General features: G+C 39.7%; 1 protein-coding gene across 1 annotated transcript in view; it reads right to left on the bottom strand.

Moving 5' to 3' along the window:
* The window catches only part of LOC128533827 (ribonuclease inhibitor-like), a 42,000-nt gene that overhangs the window by 16,090 nt on the left and 11,034 nt on the right, over positions 1–14,876 (bottom strand). Inside the window, exons 3-4 of the mRNA XM_053508086.1 lie at positions 12,476–12,670; positions 4,295–4,468 (exon numbers count right to left, since the gene is read on the bottom strand). Coding sequence (XP_053364061.1) covers positions 4,295–4,468; positions 12,476–12,670 — 369 coding nt within the window. The remainder of the gene's footprint in view (positions 1–4,294; positions 4,469–12,475; positions 12,671–14,876) is intronic.

Below are 14,876 nucleotides of genomic sequence, written 5' to 3'. Positions count from 1 at the left end.
ACACAAGGCTAGGGGATGAACAAAACTAAGACACAACACAGGCTAGGCTAGACACAGGCTAGGAGATAAACTAGGAACAAAACATGACAGTACATAAACAAAACCAAACCAAGAACAACACAAACCAGGAGCTAGGGAAGACACCAAGAACATGACACCAAGAACATGACACCAAGAACATGACACCAAGAACATGACACCAAGAACATGACACCAAAACGCCCACTTAACTTAACAGAAGTTAACACAACAAGCTAAACAAAACATACATAGACTTAAGCTAGGGAAATGTCATGACACCGAGACCACAGAAACATTGACAACAACCTTCTTTCACAAATGCCAGACAATAAAACTCAACTTAGGCAGACTATTTATAACAAACGTAATTAGCTAACCTCGGTTCAGGTGTGCTCCAATCACCTGACCGAGGTGCACTCTGGGAACATGAAGTTCAAATGAAAAACAAAGGAAACACACACTGAAAAAAATACCTACACATTTAATTCATGTAATAAATTAACTGAGTGGAAAGAGTTAAATATTATTATGCATTTACTTGTAACATTTACGTGTTTTATAGTGACTGCACATAAACCTAATAATATTAAGTAAATTTTACTTTTTAAGTTTAGTTTACATTTCAAATTGAACCGCGCATGCGTGTTTGGAGACAATGTACCCGCGCTGTGGCTCAGTCGGTTGGGGATCATCACGGAGGTACAGCACGGCGTGGCTGGAGCTGGAGTTTGGCGTGTTCGAGGTAAGTTTACCTTTCTGTTTTGTATGTGATTCTCACTTTCATGACCTCCAATTAATGTTCATCTTAATCTCAGGACGTACAATTAGCAATATTGCGGTTTTTAATAGTGTGAAGATTCACAAAGCACCGTTTTTTGTGTAAAAACCTGAACCTACGGAGCCCCACAGGAGTCCTGTGGTAAAATAAATAAATAAATAAAATAATAACGAACTGAACGCGCGGATTAATAAACCGAGATGCGTGTTTCTTACCCCCACCCCTCGTGTTTAGAGGCTCGCCAGTGAGATGTCCTTTCTGAACAAACTGAGTCAGGTGTGTTAAAGCAATAAATGATAAAAGAGCACTAGCAATAAACGTTTTCTGAATCCGAATTTTATTAATAAGTTACAAGTTAAGTTTCAACTGTACATATGTTCATACAGTATTGACAGAAGCTCTAATTTGTCCAAATCGCATTGCAGACAAGAAAAAGAAGTAGAGTCATCCTGTGACCTTGCATGCTTCATCTTTCCACACATGATTCTTGCTTCTCACTTTTTCCTTAATCCCTCACTATTCTTTAATTTTCTAACGCTGTCAGAAACTTTGTTAGTAGCACTGCTTGGCATGCTTGATGCCTTTCCCTTTTGTTATTTGCTTTGGATAAAGGCAGACTTACAAAAGATGAAGAAATGACTAAATGTAGTTGTACGAAGAAAAAATTATGTACTGATACAATGTAAATATTTTCACAGAAACAAAGCGTAGAGCTAAGACGTGAATCTGTTTTCTGCAGTCTCATTCTCTACCTTGGGGAGAAAGAAGAGGATCTCTTTGATGATTGCCTGGTAAAGCATTGTTTTCTTATTAATTATACAATTATGAATATAATATACTGTGATGACCATCTACAGTATATCTAACTCAAACCGTAGAGCATGGTGCTACCAAGGTCATGGGTTTGATTTCCAGGAAAAGCAAGTAATTGTTATTGTATAAAAGTTATAAATAAAAAACTTGTACCTTGAATATAGTGTTTGTTGCATTGGACAGAAGCTTATACCAAATGCAAATGAATAAATAAATCTGAGTAATTATTGAAAGAATTTTCATGTTTCGACTAATCCTTTAAATACAAACTCAGCATTCACCATAGGATTTCCTGACACTGTAAAGGTGCAGAGTATTCTATATGGAGTGTAGCCATCTCATGCCATGTTTTACAATGTTTTACTGATGCAAGATTATTGGTAAAGCAATTTAACCCAATTTTAACAATCTGAAGTATATGAAGTGATGGTAATTTTTTATTATCAATTATTTATTTATTTTTTTTCCTGTGATAATGAAGTCAGCACAGGTGATTTAAGCAATTCAGATTTTTTTGTTTCTCAAAATAATTCTTTATTTATTTTCTTGTAAAATTTTATGCAGGAGGACAGATGAAGTGATGCCAGTTTGCATATTATTAAAATCCTTGTTGTCTGTGCTGTCGAAGGAGAAGAACCGGTTGGTGTATCCATAATCCTTAAAGAAAAGGAAATTTTGCAAGAATGTGTCAATACTGCAAAGGCATGTGCACTGCTTATGGGAATAATTTATGCCCCTAACCGTTTAAACCCTAATGTTTTAATGCTTTACGGTTTCAATGGCATACTTTTAAGTGCACTAGTCCAGAGTGCTGATTTGAATGTTGCAACTTCACTGCTTCAGAGGGCTATTAAGTTTTAAAGTTTATTCTACAGTTTGTATTTTCTGCTGTATTTTATTTCTAAACAAATGCTGTATTTTATTTATTTATTAATTATTATTTTTTTACACAATTTTGTTTAAAATAAGTATTTCAGGCCCTGGTGCCGTGCAGCTGTTCCTACGGATGCAAAATTTAGCTAAATGCACTTTTATTAAAAAGACAACCTGTATCGAGACTGTGAATGTCAAAAATTTTAAATAAATCTAACTTGTGCATTAAATATAATTATGTAACTTTTACTTGATTTCTTTGATGGTTAATTTAATTGATTTAAGTAGATTTTACCTGACAATTAAGGGTGAGTTTTACTTAATATTGGAGCAATAAAATTTACTTAAAATCTATGTGTGCAAATTGTTACGAGGATTGTATCAAGTAAATTTTACAAGTTATTTTTTTCAATGCAGGAAACACGAAAGAAAACAAAATGGAGTCCGGGAGCATGGCGCCCTCTGGTGGCTAACCATGACACTGGTCTAGAAAGAACAATATGAAAATATACTATGGGAAGATGACCTGAAAAAATATATAGTAACCAAATGAAACTGTTTTAGGAGAAATCTATTAAAGCTTATTTTTCTCTTCTTTTTTTTCTTCTTCTTCTTGATCCACACAGGGCCTGATGTTCCACACTCCAGTTCAGCAGGAGGTAATGCACCAATAAGCCACCAAAAAAAAACCTCAAAGAAAAAGATGCATGATGTTTTATAACAAATCAGTCAGAGGGCTAAAGCAATAACTGGTGGTCAAAATTTTGAAGTGGGAAAAGTTACACCCAGATGTCCAGCTGTGTTTTTCAACTAGGTGTTTAATGTGCATCCTACAGTTTGTTTTGCATCTAAAGGTCAGATCCCACTATATGTAAAATGACACAGTGTAAGTATTACTTCATATTATCGTTGTGTGTATTCTAATAATGCCCTGTGATTATGTTTGCGTGTGTAAACGGATTATATTTTCCTGTTTAAAGGTGCTTTGTCATGACCTTTAGGTTTACTCTTGTTTATCTCAACAATGTCACAAATCAAAGAACAATAACAAGCCGCACTTAACTCTGCGTCACTTTCAAGACATCTGTCAGAAATCACCATGGTAACCGATTGGGATTAAAACCAAAGATGGTGGCGCCTTCCAAAAAACAACGTTGTATAAAAACAGGGTGACGTAACTCCACATTCTCTATATTAAACATACAGTAGTGATCATGCACTTTGATCTCCTTTTATACACACACCTATTGATCCTGTTCTCAACTTCAGCTCTGTGTTACTGTATGAGTGTATTTGAGTCAGTGAGTTTATTTATAGATATTTTTTTATTTATGACAAAATGTGAAATAATTTAAAACTATTTATTGCTTTTATGATGCAGATCTGGCAACCCTGTATAGCAGCTACTGTAGATGCTCACTGAAAAAAACAACATTATTTCAGCTTTAAGACCAATAAAATGTTTCTCATTTGCATTTCCCTGCTGCTTTTAAACCCTACAGCTCACACACAGTGCATTTAGTTTGTGTCCCAGGTGCAGTTTGTGTGATTAGTTACAGTGTTTTAGTAAATTTCACAGTCATTTCAGACACACTGCAGTCACATCAAGTCATGTTTTGCTCTGCAGCTTCTCACATACGTACATCTGACCCAAAGACTCTGTGACAAATCATCAGTGTGCAGTGAAAAGAAACAATCTTCCTCCTCAGGACATTGATGATCAACCTAAAACTTCTGCTTCAGTCTCACTATTAGAGAATGTGTCTTACTGAGGAGCAGGTCATGTGACTCTCAGAGAGATGATCTTACCTCAGTGTCTCCAGTTTACAGTCAGGATTCTCCAGTACAGCACAGAGACACTTCACTCCTGAGTCTCCTACTTTATTAAGGGTCAGATCCAGTTCTCTCAGATGTAAGAGGTTTGATCTCAGAGCTGAAGTCAGAGCAGCACAGCCTTCATCTGAGACACCACAACCACACAACCTGTAGAGAGACACAATGACACACTCTTCATCACCAGATCTTTATTTTGATTTACTTGTTATAAATATGATGTGCCTGTCATGTTGGACTTCTATCTACTCTTGACGAATCACAAGGTATGATTAATACTGACAAAACATTAACCCTGTTTAGTGACATTAGTCTACAGAGATTATAACAGGAAGTAAAGAACTGTGCAGACTTACCATATGGGCGAAATATACTTGCTTCCAACTATGTGTACATACATGCATAATTTTATTCATGTCAGATGCAGGCCATCAACAAACATGGCAGGAAAGGACAACAACTCCCAACACGGCCTAGCAACGTCCCTGGAATTCTAATGGCACATATGTGCAACCAATCTCACCATCAACCAGATGATAAATGGAACTTTAGAACAATGACCTTTGTGAAGTACACAATCTTGTCAGTACATTTACATTTAGGCATTTGGCAGACGCCCTTATCCAGAGCAACTTACATTTTTTTTATTTTTTATTTCATCATACATCTGAGCAGTTGAGGGTTAAGGGCCTTGCTCAAGGGCCCAACAGGGACAATTTAATGGTCGTGAGGTTTAAACCTGAGACCTTTTGAACCGTAGTCAAATGCTTTAACCACTAAGTAACCACTCTTGTGTATGACCAAATTAGTTAAAGCCCAGCTGTTGATTGATCAACAATTGTCTGGTTTGGATTACAACCTTGAATATTCATGTTTAGTTTGTCTACCTGTGATTGTGTTTTTAATAAAATGTTTGTACTTGCGCCTGCATCTCCTTGAGTTCAGTTTCTCATAGTAAGTTACTTGTGCACATCCTCAGAAATTAATGTGATGCTCTCACAAGATGCAATATGCATGCAAAAGGCAAATAGTTTTAAGAAGGTCTGTAGTTGTGGGAAATAAGTACTACCCATAAACTAAGCTCCTCGAGTGTCATCATGTTTACTTCATAGAAAACGGTCTAATAAAATTCAAAAACCTGTCTGATTAAATCCTACTGGAATCATCTGGTAACATGCACAGTATACTGTACAGTATGAGCAAGTACTGTATGTGAACAACTACACTTATGACTTTGCTAGTTGACTATAGCGTCATTATATGGATTGTGCTTTTTCAGGTGAATAACCACACTGTATACACCTGCTTTTAGTGAGTATGTGTCAGGGTTGGTGCCAGATGGGTGGGTACATTTTCTTTTTTATCTTAAGATAGGCCCTTTTATTTTTATTTTTTGTTTGGGTGAATATTTTAAATGTGAGTTGTACCAACTGCAACAATAAACTGAAACATTAAAATATACAGAACTTTAGCAATGCATTTTAAGGTTTTATGGTTAGCATTAGCCAAAATGGCTGGGAATGCGTGTGGGGTTGTTGTTAGCGTGAACCATTGCCCATGTTTCCAGAATCTCATTCCAAGCGTTTTTTTAAAGTTGGCAGCTGTAGTTACATACCAGGTACTGTGTTGCTGTGTTCTAAATACCAGGTAAAATATTAAGCTCATAATAAACAATCCCACAGGCCTAATGGTAAGTGAATGAGCATCACATAGAGACAGTGATGAGGAGTCACAGTTTCTTCTTTCTTTAACCACCAATGTATGGAATACAACAGGCAACAAAGCAGAAACATCATGCATTTACCATTAGACATCATACCATCCATTATGTTATCACCGGTGCATTGTTTATGCTAATTTACAAGAATTGCACATTGGTTAACAGAGCATGAGAGAAAGGTCAAAAGATCAGCCTCTGATAAATCTACTGGATTTCAATAAACCCTCAGAAATATTGATTATGTTTTTTTTTTTTTTGGTCTAAAATAATTTTATTAATAATTAAATTTTACTTATTTAAAATTTCATTTTTTAAATAAACCAATGGTCACCACTGGCCTCCACAGTCCCTAGTTAGAGTACAGAGTACAGAGGGATGCTATGACTATCTTCAGTGGTGTCAAAAGTATTCACATTCATTACTTGAGTAGAAGTATAGATACTAGGGTTTAGGTTTAAGTATCAACTCAAACTTTTTACTCGAGTTAAAGTGTAAAAGTACTGGTTTCAAAACTATTTAAAGTATAAACGTAAAAGTAACAGGGGGGGGGCATTAAGTATAAAAGCTTAGGCTGTGCCATGGGCCTATATACTGCACTAACACCTCAAAAAAAAAAAAAAAAAGTGGTGTTTTTTTTTTTTTTTTTTTTTTTTAATGGCCATAGTGATTTGGGATACTGTACTGTATATGGCAATTAAAGAATATGCATTTTAGTACATTTTAGCATTATAAGAATGCATTTTAGTACAATCCAAATACATTAAAAAACCATATATGTGCACTACTGAACCTTTATTGGAATGTAAATGTACATCTAAGTATATATATATATATATATATATATATATATATATATACTTACCTAAAGGATTATTAGGAACACCATACTAATACGGTGTTTGACCCCTTTCACCTTCAGAACTGCCTTAATTCTACGTGCCATTGATTCAACAAGGTGCTGAAAGCATTCTTCAGAAATGTTGGCCCATATTGATAGGATAGCATCTTGCAGTTGATGGAGATTTGTGGGATGCACTTCCAGTGCACGAAGCTTCCGTTCCACCACATCCCAAATATGCTCTATTGGGTAGAGATCTGTTGACTGTGGGGGCCATTTTCATACAGTGAACTCATTGTCATGTTCAAGAAACCAATTTGAAATGATTCGAGCTACAGTATGTGACATGATGCATTATCCTGCTGGAAGTAGCAATCAGAGGATGGGTACATGGTGGTCATAAAGGGATGGACATGGTCAGAAACAATGCTTAGGTAGCCTGTGGCATTTAACGGATGCCCAATTGGGACTAAGGGCATAAGGTGTGCCAAGAAAACATCCCCCACACCATTACACGACCACCACCAGCCTGCACAGTAGTAACAAGGCATGATGGATACATGTTCTCATTCTGTTTACGCCAAATTCTGACTCTACTATTTGAATGTCTCAACAGAAATCGAGACTCATCAGACCAGGCAGCATTTTTCCAGTCTTCAACTGTCCAATTTTAATAAGCTTGTGCAAATTGTAGCCTCTTTTTCCTATTTGTGGTGGAGATGAGTGGTACCCGGTGGGGTCTTTTGCTGTTGTAGCCCATCCGCCTCAAGGTTGTGCATGTTGTGGCTTCACAAATGATTTGCTGCATACCTCAGTTGTAACGAGTGGTTATTTCAGTCAAAGTTGCTCTTCTATCAGCTTGAATCAGTCAGCCCATTCTCCTCTGACCTCTAGCATCAACAAGGCATTTTCGCCCACAGGACTGCTGAATACTGGATGTTTTTCCCTTTTTACACCATTCTTTGTAAACCCTAGAAATGGTTGTGCGTGAAAATCCCAGTAACTGAGCAGATTGTGAAATACTGGAGTTCAGGAGATTGTCTTGACCAGGATCACACCCCTAAATCCATTAAAGCAACTGCCATGTGATTGTTTGATTAGATAATAGCATTAATGAAAAATTTAACAGGTGTTTCTAATAATCATTTAGGTGAGTGTATATAGAATAGAATAGAATAGAATAGAATAGAATAGACTTTAGTCATTGCAACAAGTACAATGAAATTTAAAGTGCCATCCCTCAATGCAACCTTGAAACATAATCACGCGCGCACACACACACACAAACACTCCCACAAAGCGTACATTCTGTGATTGCATGAAACAATGCATAAATAATTTAATCTATTGCACATTTCTTGAACCTTTTTTTTATAGCAGCATTCAGTACTCTTATTGCACTGAAATAAAAACTGTTTTTATATCTACTAATTCTAGTTTTTAATGTTCTATACCATCTACCAGATGGCAGTAGATCAAACAGTTGATGTCCTGGGTGCGAGTTGTCCTTTGCAATTTTATTGGCAAGTTTAAGGCAGCGGGAATCGTGTAAGTTTTTCAGATTGCTGAGGGGGCAGCCGACAATCTTCTGGGCAGTTGTAATGACCCTCTGCAGTGCCGTTCTCTGGGTCACAGTGCAGCTGCTGTGCCACACACATATGCAGTATGTCAGTATGCTCTCAATGGAGCATCGATAAAAAGACACCAGCAGTCTCTGGGAGATGTCGTTCTTCCTGAGCATTCTTAAGAAATACAGTCTCTGCTAGGTCCTTTTCAGCATCTCAGATGTGTTTACCACCCCCAACAACCCCCCCCCCCCCCCCCCCCCCGGTCAGATCCTCCTCAACATGTACTCCCAAAAAGTGGAAGTACGGAATCCTCTCCACACATTCCCCGCTGATAAACAGTGAAGAGATGTCCACTCCTTTTTTCCTCCTAAAATCTATGATGACCTCCTTGAAGGTGTTGAGGAGCAGATTATTTTCTGCACACCAGGCAGTTAACCGTTTCACCTCATACCTGTATCATCTGCAAATTTGACAAGGGTGTTACTATGCTGGACAGGTGTACAGTTGTAGGTGTACAGGGTGTAGAGCAGGGGGCTCAAAACACAACCCTGTGGTGACCCGGTGCTGAGGCTGATGGCTGGTGATGTATATAGGCCCACTCGCACCCTCTGACTGCGATCACGCAAAAAGCTCCTAATCCATAGGCAGATGAAATATGGAAGCCCCAGGTCCATTGGTTTGTAAATCAGTTTGTGGGGGAGGATGGCATTAAACGCAGAGCTATAATCCACAAAAAGTAGCCGCATGTAGCTTCCCGGGTGCTCCAAATGGGATAGCGCTGCCTGGAGAGGTGTTAATATGGCGTCCTCTGTGGATCTGTTTGACCTGTATGCAAACTAGTGTGTGTCAAAATTTGGTGGGAGGAATGAAATGATGTGACTCCGTACCAGCTTTTTGAAGCACTTCATCACCACAGGGGTGAAAGCAACTGGCCGGTATTCACTAAAACTGTTAATGTGTAATTTTTTAGGCAGGGGGACTACAATTGAGGATTTTAGGCAGAGTGGAATAGTGGCCTGGGACAAGGACTGATTGAAAATCCTGATGAGGACTCCAGCCAGCTGGTCAGCACAGTTCTTCAGCACCCTTCCAGAGATGCCATCCAGTCCTGCAGCCTTCCTGGTGTTAATGGACTGCAGGGTACGCCTCACCTCCCACTCTTCTACTTTCCATGCTTCGTAAGCACCTGGTGTAAGTAAGGGTGCACCTGGTTGATCCACCTCAAAACAGGCAAAGAAGTAGTTTAGTTTCTCTGCCAGCGAAGCATCACCATCAGCAACACCAACATTGGTCTTGTAGTTGGTAAGATGCTGAACCACCTGCCACACCTGCCAGCTGTTGTGACTGTCCAGGTGGTCCTCGATTTTCCTCCTGTACCTCATTTTAGCCTCTCTGACGTCTTTCTTTAGGTTGGCTCAGACTGTGCTGTAGATAGCCGTGTCGCCAGACTTGAAGGTGTTGTTCCTCTTCTTCAGGAGCTGCTGGACCTCCTTGTTCATCCAGGGCTTTTGATTGGGATAAATCCGTATGCGTTTGTCCACTTTGACAGTGTCTATGCAGTTTTTAATGTAACAGAGAACACTGTCTGTGAACACCTCCAGGTCTGAATCTTCAAAGACATCCAAATTTGTCCTGTCAAAACAGTCCTGCAGCTGCTGAGAGGCTCCAGCAGGCCATGTTGTTACAGTCTTTGTAATTATAAGAGCAGTTTTCCTCAGGGGAGCATATGCAGGGACTAAAAGTAAAGACATGTGGTCAGACTGGCCCAGGTGTGGTAGTGGTCTTGCCCTGTAGCCTAGCTTGATGTTTGAGTAGACCTTGTCCAGTGTGTTTGCTCCCCTAGTAGCACATTTTACATGCTGGTGAAATTTTGGGAGCTCTGAAGTCTACCTGATTAAAGTCCCCTGCTATGATGTGTACAGCATCAGGATACGTGCTCTGCCATCTGCTAATGCTACTATATAACTGTCCTATTGCTGAGATAGCGTTAGCATCTGGTGAAATATAAACAGCAGTTATCATGATCACATTAAACTCTCTCTGTAAGTAGATGGGCCTGCATTTAACAGTCACATACTCCAGGTGTGGGGAGCAGTGACTGTCTACAGTCACTGTGTTAGTACACCAGCAGATATTGACATAAACACAGTGCCCCCCTCCTCTAATCTTACCAGAGTCTCTTGTTCTGTCATGACGCTGTATTGTGTAGCCTGCTAGCTCGATAGCAGAGTCCGGGATGAGTGGATGAAGCCAGGTCTCTGTAATTAACATAATACAGCTGTCCTTCACGATAGTATTAAATGCTATCTGTAGGCTTAACTCATCCATCTTGTTGATAAGTGATCTGGCGTTCGTCATGAAGAGGCTTGGAAGCGGTGGTCTGTGTGGCTGTCTTCGCAGCCTAGCTAGCGCTCCGGCCCTGCAGCCTCGCTTCTGCTTCCTCTCCTTGTGCCTCCTTCGCCTTGTTACCGCGGGGATGATAATCCACGGAGAGCCGGGGCTTCTCGCTATGTCCACCGTGATGTTATGTGAGCATAGAAACTCCGCTGTAATACTTCGTTCGCAACAGACTCCTATCTTGAGAAGATCATGCCGGCTGTAGATGTTATATATATATGTATATATATATATATATATATATATATATATATATATATATATATGTATTTCAACAATAATGTTGGAAAAATCCAAATAACTTTACAGATCTTCATTGTAAAGGGTTTAAACAATGTTTTCCATGCATGTTCAATTAACCATAGTCAATTAATTAACATGCACCTGTGGAATGGTCGTTAAGACCTTGACAGCTTACAGAAAGTAGGCATTTAGGGTGACAGTTCTAAAAACGCAGGACACTAAAAAGACTTGTCTACCGACTGTGAAGAACACCCAAAGAAAGATGCCCAGGGTCCCTGCTCATCTGCGTGAACGTGCATTAAGCATGCTGCAGGAAGGCATGAGGACTGCTGATGTGGCTAGGGCAATAAATTGCCATGTCCGCACTGTGAGACGCCTAAGACAGTGCTACAGGGAGACAGAAAGGACAGCTGATCATCCTCGCAGTGGAAGACCACGTGTAACAACACCTGCACAGGATCAGTACATCCGAATATCACACCTGCGTGACAGGTACAGGATGGCCACAACAACTGCCCGAGTCACACCAGGAACACACAATCCCTCCATCAGTGCTCAGACTGTCCGCAATAGGCAGTCCATGAGGAGGAGATGCACTGCAGTACTTCAAGCGGCTGGTGGCCACACCAGATACTGACTGGTACTTTTGATTTTGAGCCTCCCTTCATTCAGGGACACATTGTGAAACATTTTTAGTTTATTTCTTATGGTGTTGACTCTTTTAGTGTTCATACAAATATTTACACATTAAGTTTACTGAAAACAGTTAAAAGTCAGAGGACGTTTCTTTTATTGCTGAGTATATATTTCATTCCTATTACCTTCCTGGTGCTGTTACCTTCCTCGCTGGTGCTTGGTTGTGACATTTCGCCCGAATCATGAGTCCCTATCACAGACATCTTCGTCTATCACAACCATATCAACCGAAAATGTTCATTTAATGGCCTTGCTGGAGTGTGTGACGTGACGTCATGTGCAGATGCAATGGATCGCATACCAACCAATAGGGTGTCGGAATGGTATGTTTATACTTCTCATCCAACCACAATCAAATTCGCTCCATCCGGATGGCGCGATTTATCCGGATGTTTTTTTTTTTGTTTGTTTTTTGAATGATGAGCTGAAATAAAATAGGAGTCACAAGGCTATATTTTAAATTTAAGGAGTAGAAAGTACAGATAGTTGCGTGAAAATGTAAGGAGTAGAAGTAAAAAGTCGGCTGAAAAATAATTACTCCAGTAAGGTATAGATACCCAAAATTTCTACTTAAGTAAGGTAACAAAGTATTTGTACTTCATTACTTGACACCTCTGACTATCCTAGTAGTAGCTACAGCACCCAAAATCCCTACAAGACAACACCCATAGTTACTTTGACTCTCAATAAATTACCTCAGACTTTCCACTTTACTGTAAGGATTCCTTAGAACAGCAGAGAGAGTCTTTACTCCTGAGTCTCCTAGTGTAGTGTAGGACAGATCCAGTGTTTTCACAATCAGATGCAGTTCTCTCAGATTGGAGGTTTGGGAGTTGACTGCTGAGCCGAGAGCTGAACAACCTTTCACTTCAACTCTATCACACCTAACACTAAAGAAAAAAAACAAAACAATACATAATGAAATAAAGTTAAAGCAAATAATAAAACAAGTCATCAAATCTTTTACTGTAGATTCTTTTTTCATAAAGTCATAAACACCAGTTAGACAACATGAGAAAAAGGGACACTATTGTACAGATAAAATGTAATTTTAACAATCATTACATTTGCTGTGAACATCTCCAAGGTAGTTTATTTCTATATGTGTAGTGCCTCTGAGTTTTAACAGATATACAAAAGAGAAGCGCGCGCACACACACACACACACACACACACACACACTGTAAATTGCAATTTACCTAACCATATCATGTACTGTAGCTAGCATAACTAATGTCACAAGATCATAAGAAGCTGCAATTATTAGGCTAACTGAAATGTACACACACACAAACACACGCACGCACACACACACACACACACACAAACACACACAAGGTCAAACAGCCACAAAAGCAGTCCAATCAAATATGAAAATTTTGCTTAATCACACTAATTGATTAATTGAGGTGTTCAAACTCATCTAAAATGTATTAAATTATAGGCCAACTTATTATAAGATACTGCAGCGCGAGGCCATTTAATGCTTTATATGTCAAGAGTAGTATTTTAAAATCAATGCGAAATTTCCAATTTAAATTAAAATTTTATTTGTCACATACACAGTCATACACAGTACAATACGTAGTGAAATGCTTACCATCCGCCTTTGACCTTAACTTAAAAAAAAAAAGACAAGAAATAAATAAATAGTTTAACTATAAGAAGTTAGACCAAAATATACAAATTTTCAAAAATATACAAGAAGTATAAAACCTTTTTCTGTATAAGACAGAATAAATTTAGATTTGGATGCAAATAAGAAGTGGAATAAATGGAAAATGTCCAGAAGTGTGCAAATGAGCATTGTGAGTGCAAGTGTGTAATATGCAGTATGTGTGAAAATGTTGCAATGTATGTGCAAATGTGCAGTGTCCATAGTTGTCCAGTCTACAGTGTATTGTGGTGTGTGCACAGATGAAAAATGTCCATGATGAGAGTGACCATTTCTGTGCAATGTTGCAGAAACATTGAGGAAACACGGAGATGATTAGTCCTGTGTGTTAACCTGCTCCTCCTCAGTCTCTCTGTATTTGCCTTCAGGGAGCGGAAGCACTTTCCTGATCGCAACAGAGAGAAAAGTCCATTGTTGGGATGGCTAAGGTCCTTCACGATCTTCCTGGCCTTGGTCCAGCACCGCTTGCTGTAGATCGAGTGCAGGTCAGGGAGCTTGTGCGAATGGTGCGCTCAGCTGAACGCACGACCCTCTGTAGAGCTCGTCTGTCCTGCATGGTGCTGTTCCTGAACCAGGTTAAGATGTTTCCCGTCAGGATGCTCTTTATGGTGCAGGAGTAAAAGTTCCTGAGCACCTTGGAGGGCAGTCTAAAGTCTTTCAGGCGCCTGAGGTGGTAGAGACGCTGCCGGTCCTTTTCCACCACGGTGTTGATGTGGCAGGACCATGACAGGTCCTTCGTGATGTAAACACCGAGGTATTTGAAGCTGTCCACTCTCTCCACTGGGCTCTCGTTGATGATGGGGGTCTGGTAGTTCCTCTCCTGCTTTGTGCTGAAGTCCACTATCAACTCCTTTGTCTTGCTGACATTCAGGAGGAGATTGTTCCTCTAACACCAGTTCTCCAGATTTCCAATCTCCCCCAGGTAGGCTGTCTCGTCGTTGTCAGAGATCAGGCCGACTCCGACAGTGTCGTCAGCAAACTTAATGATGGTGGTGGAGCTGGTAGTGGCCACACAGTCATATGTGTACAAAGAGTACAGCAGGGGGCTCAGGACACAACCTTGGGGGGTTCTAGTGCTGAGAGTGAGGGGGCTGAGACATGTCCGCCCATCCTTACTGCCTGTGGTCTGCCAGTTAGGAAGCTGAAGATCCACTGACACATAGATGAGCTGAGTCCCAGGTACTCCAGCATGGTGGTGATTGTGGAGGGAATTATGGCATTAAAAGCAGAGCTGTAGTCGATGAAGAGCATTTTCACATAATTCCCCTTTCGAGTGTCCAGGTGAGTGAGTGATGTGTTTAGGAGATGGGAGATTGCATTGTCTGTGGAACGGTTTGGGTGGTATGCAAACTGTAGTATGTCCACTGTGTCAGGGAATGAAGAAATGATGAAGTCTTTGACCAGGCGCTCAAAGCACTTCA

Source organism: Clarias gariepinus, chromosome 12 (genome assembly GCF_024256425.1).
Source record: "Clarias gariepinus isolate MV-2021 ecotype Netherlands chromosome 12, CGAR_prim_01v2, whole genome shotgun sequence".
Taxonomy (NCBI): Eukaryota; Metazoa; Chordata; class Actinopteri; order Siluriformes; family Clariidae; genus Clarias; species Clarias gariepinus.
This window is presented reverse-complemented; position numbering and strand designations above follow the sequence as displayed.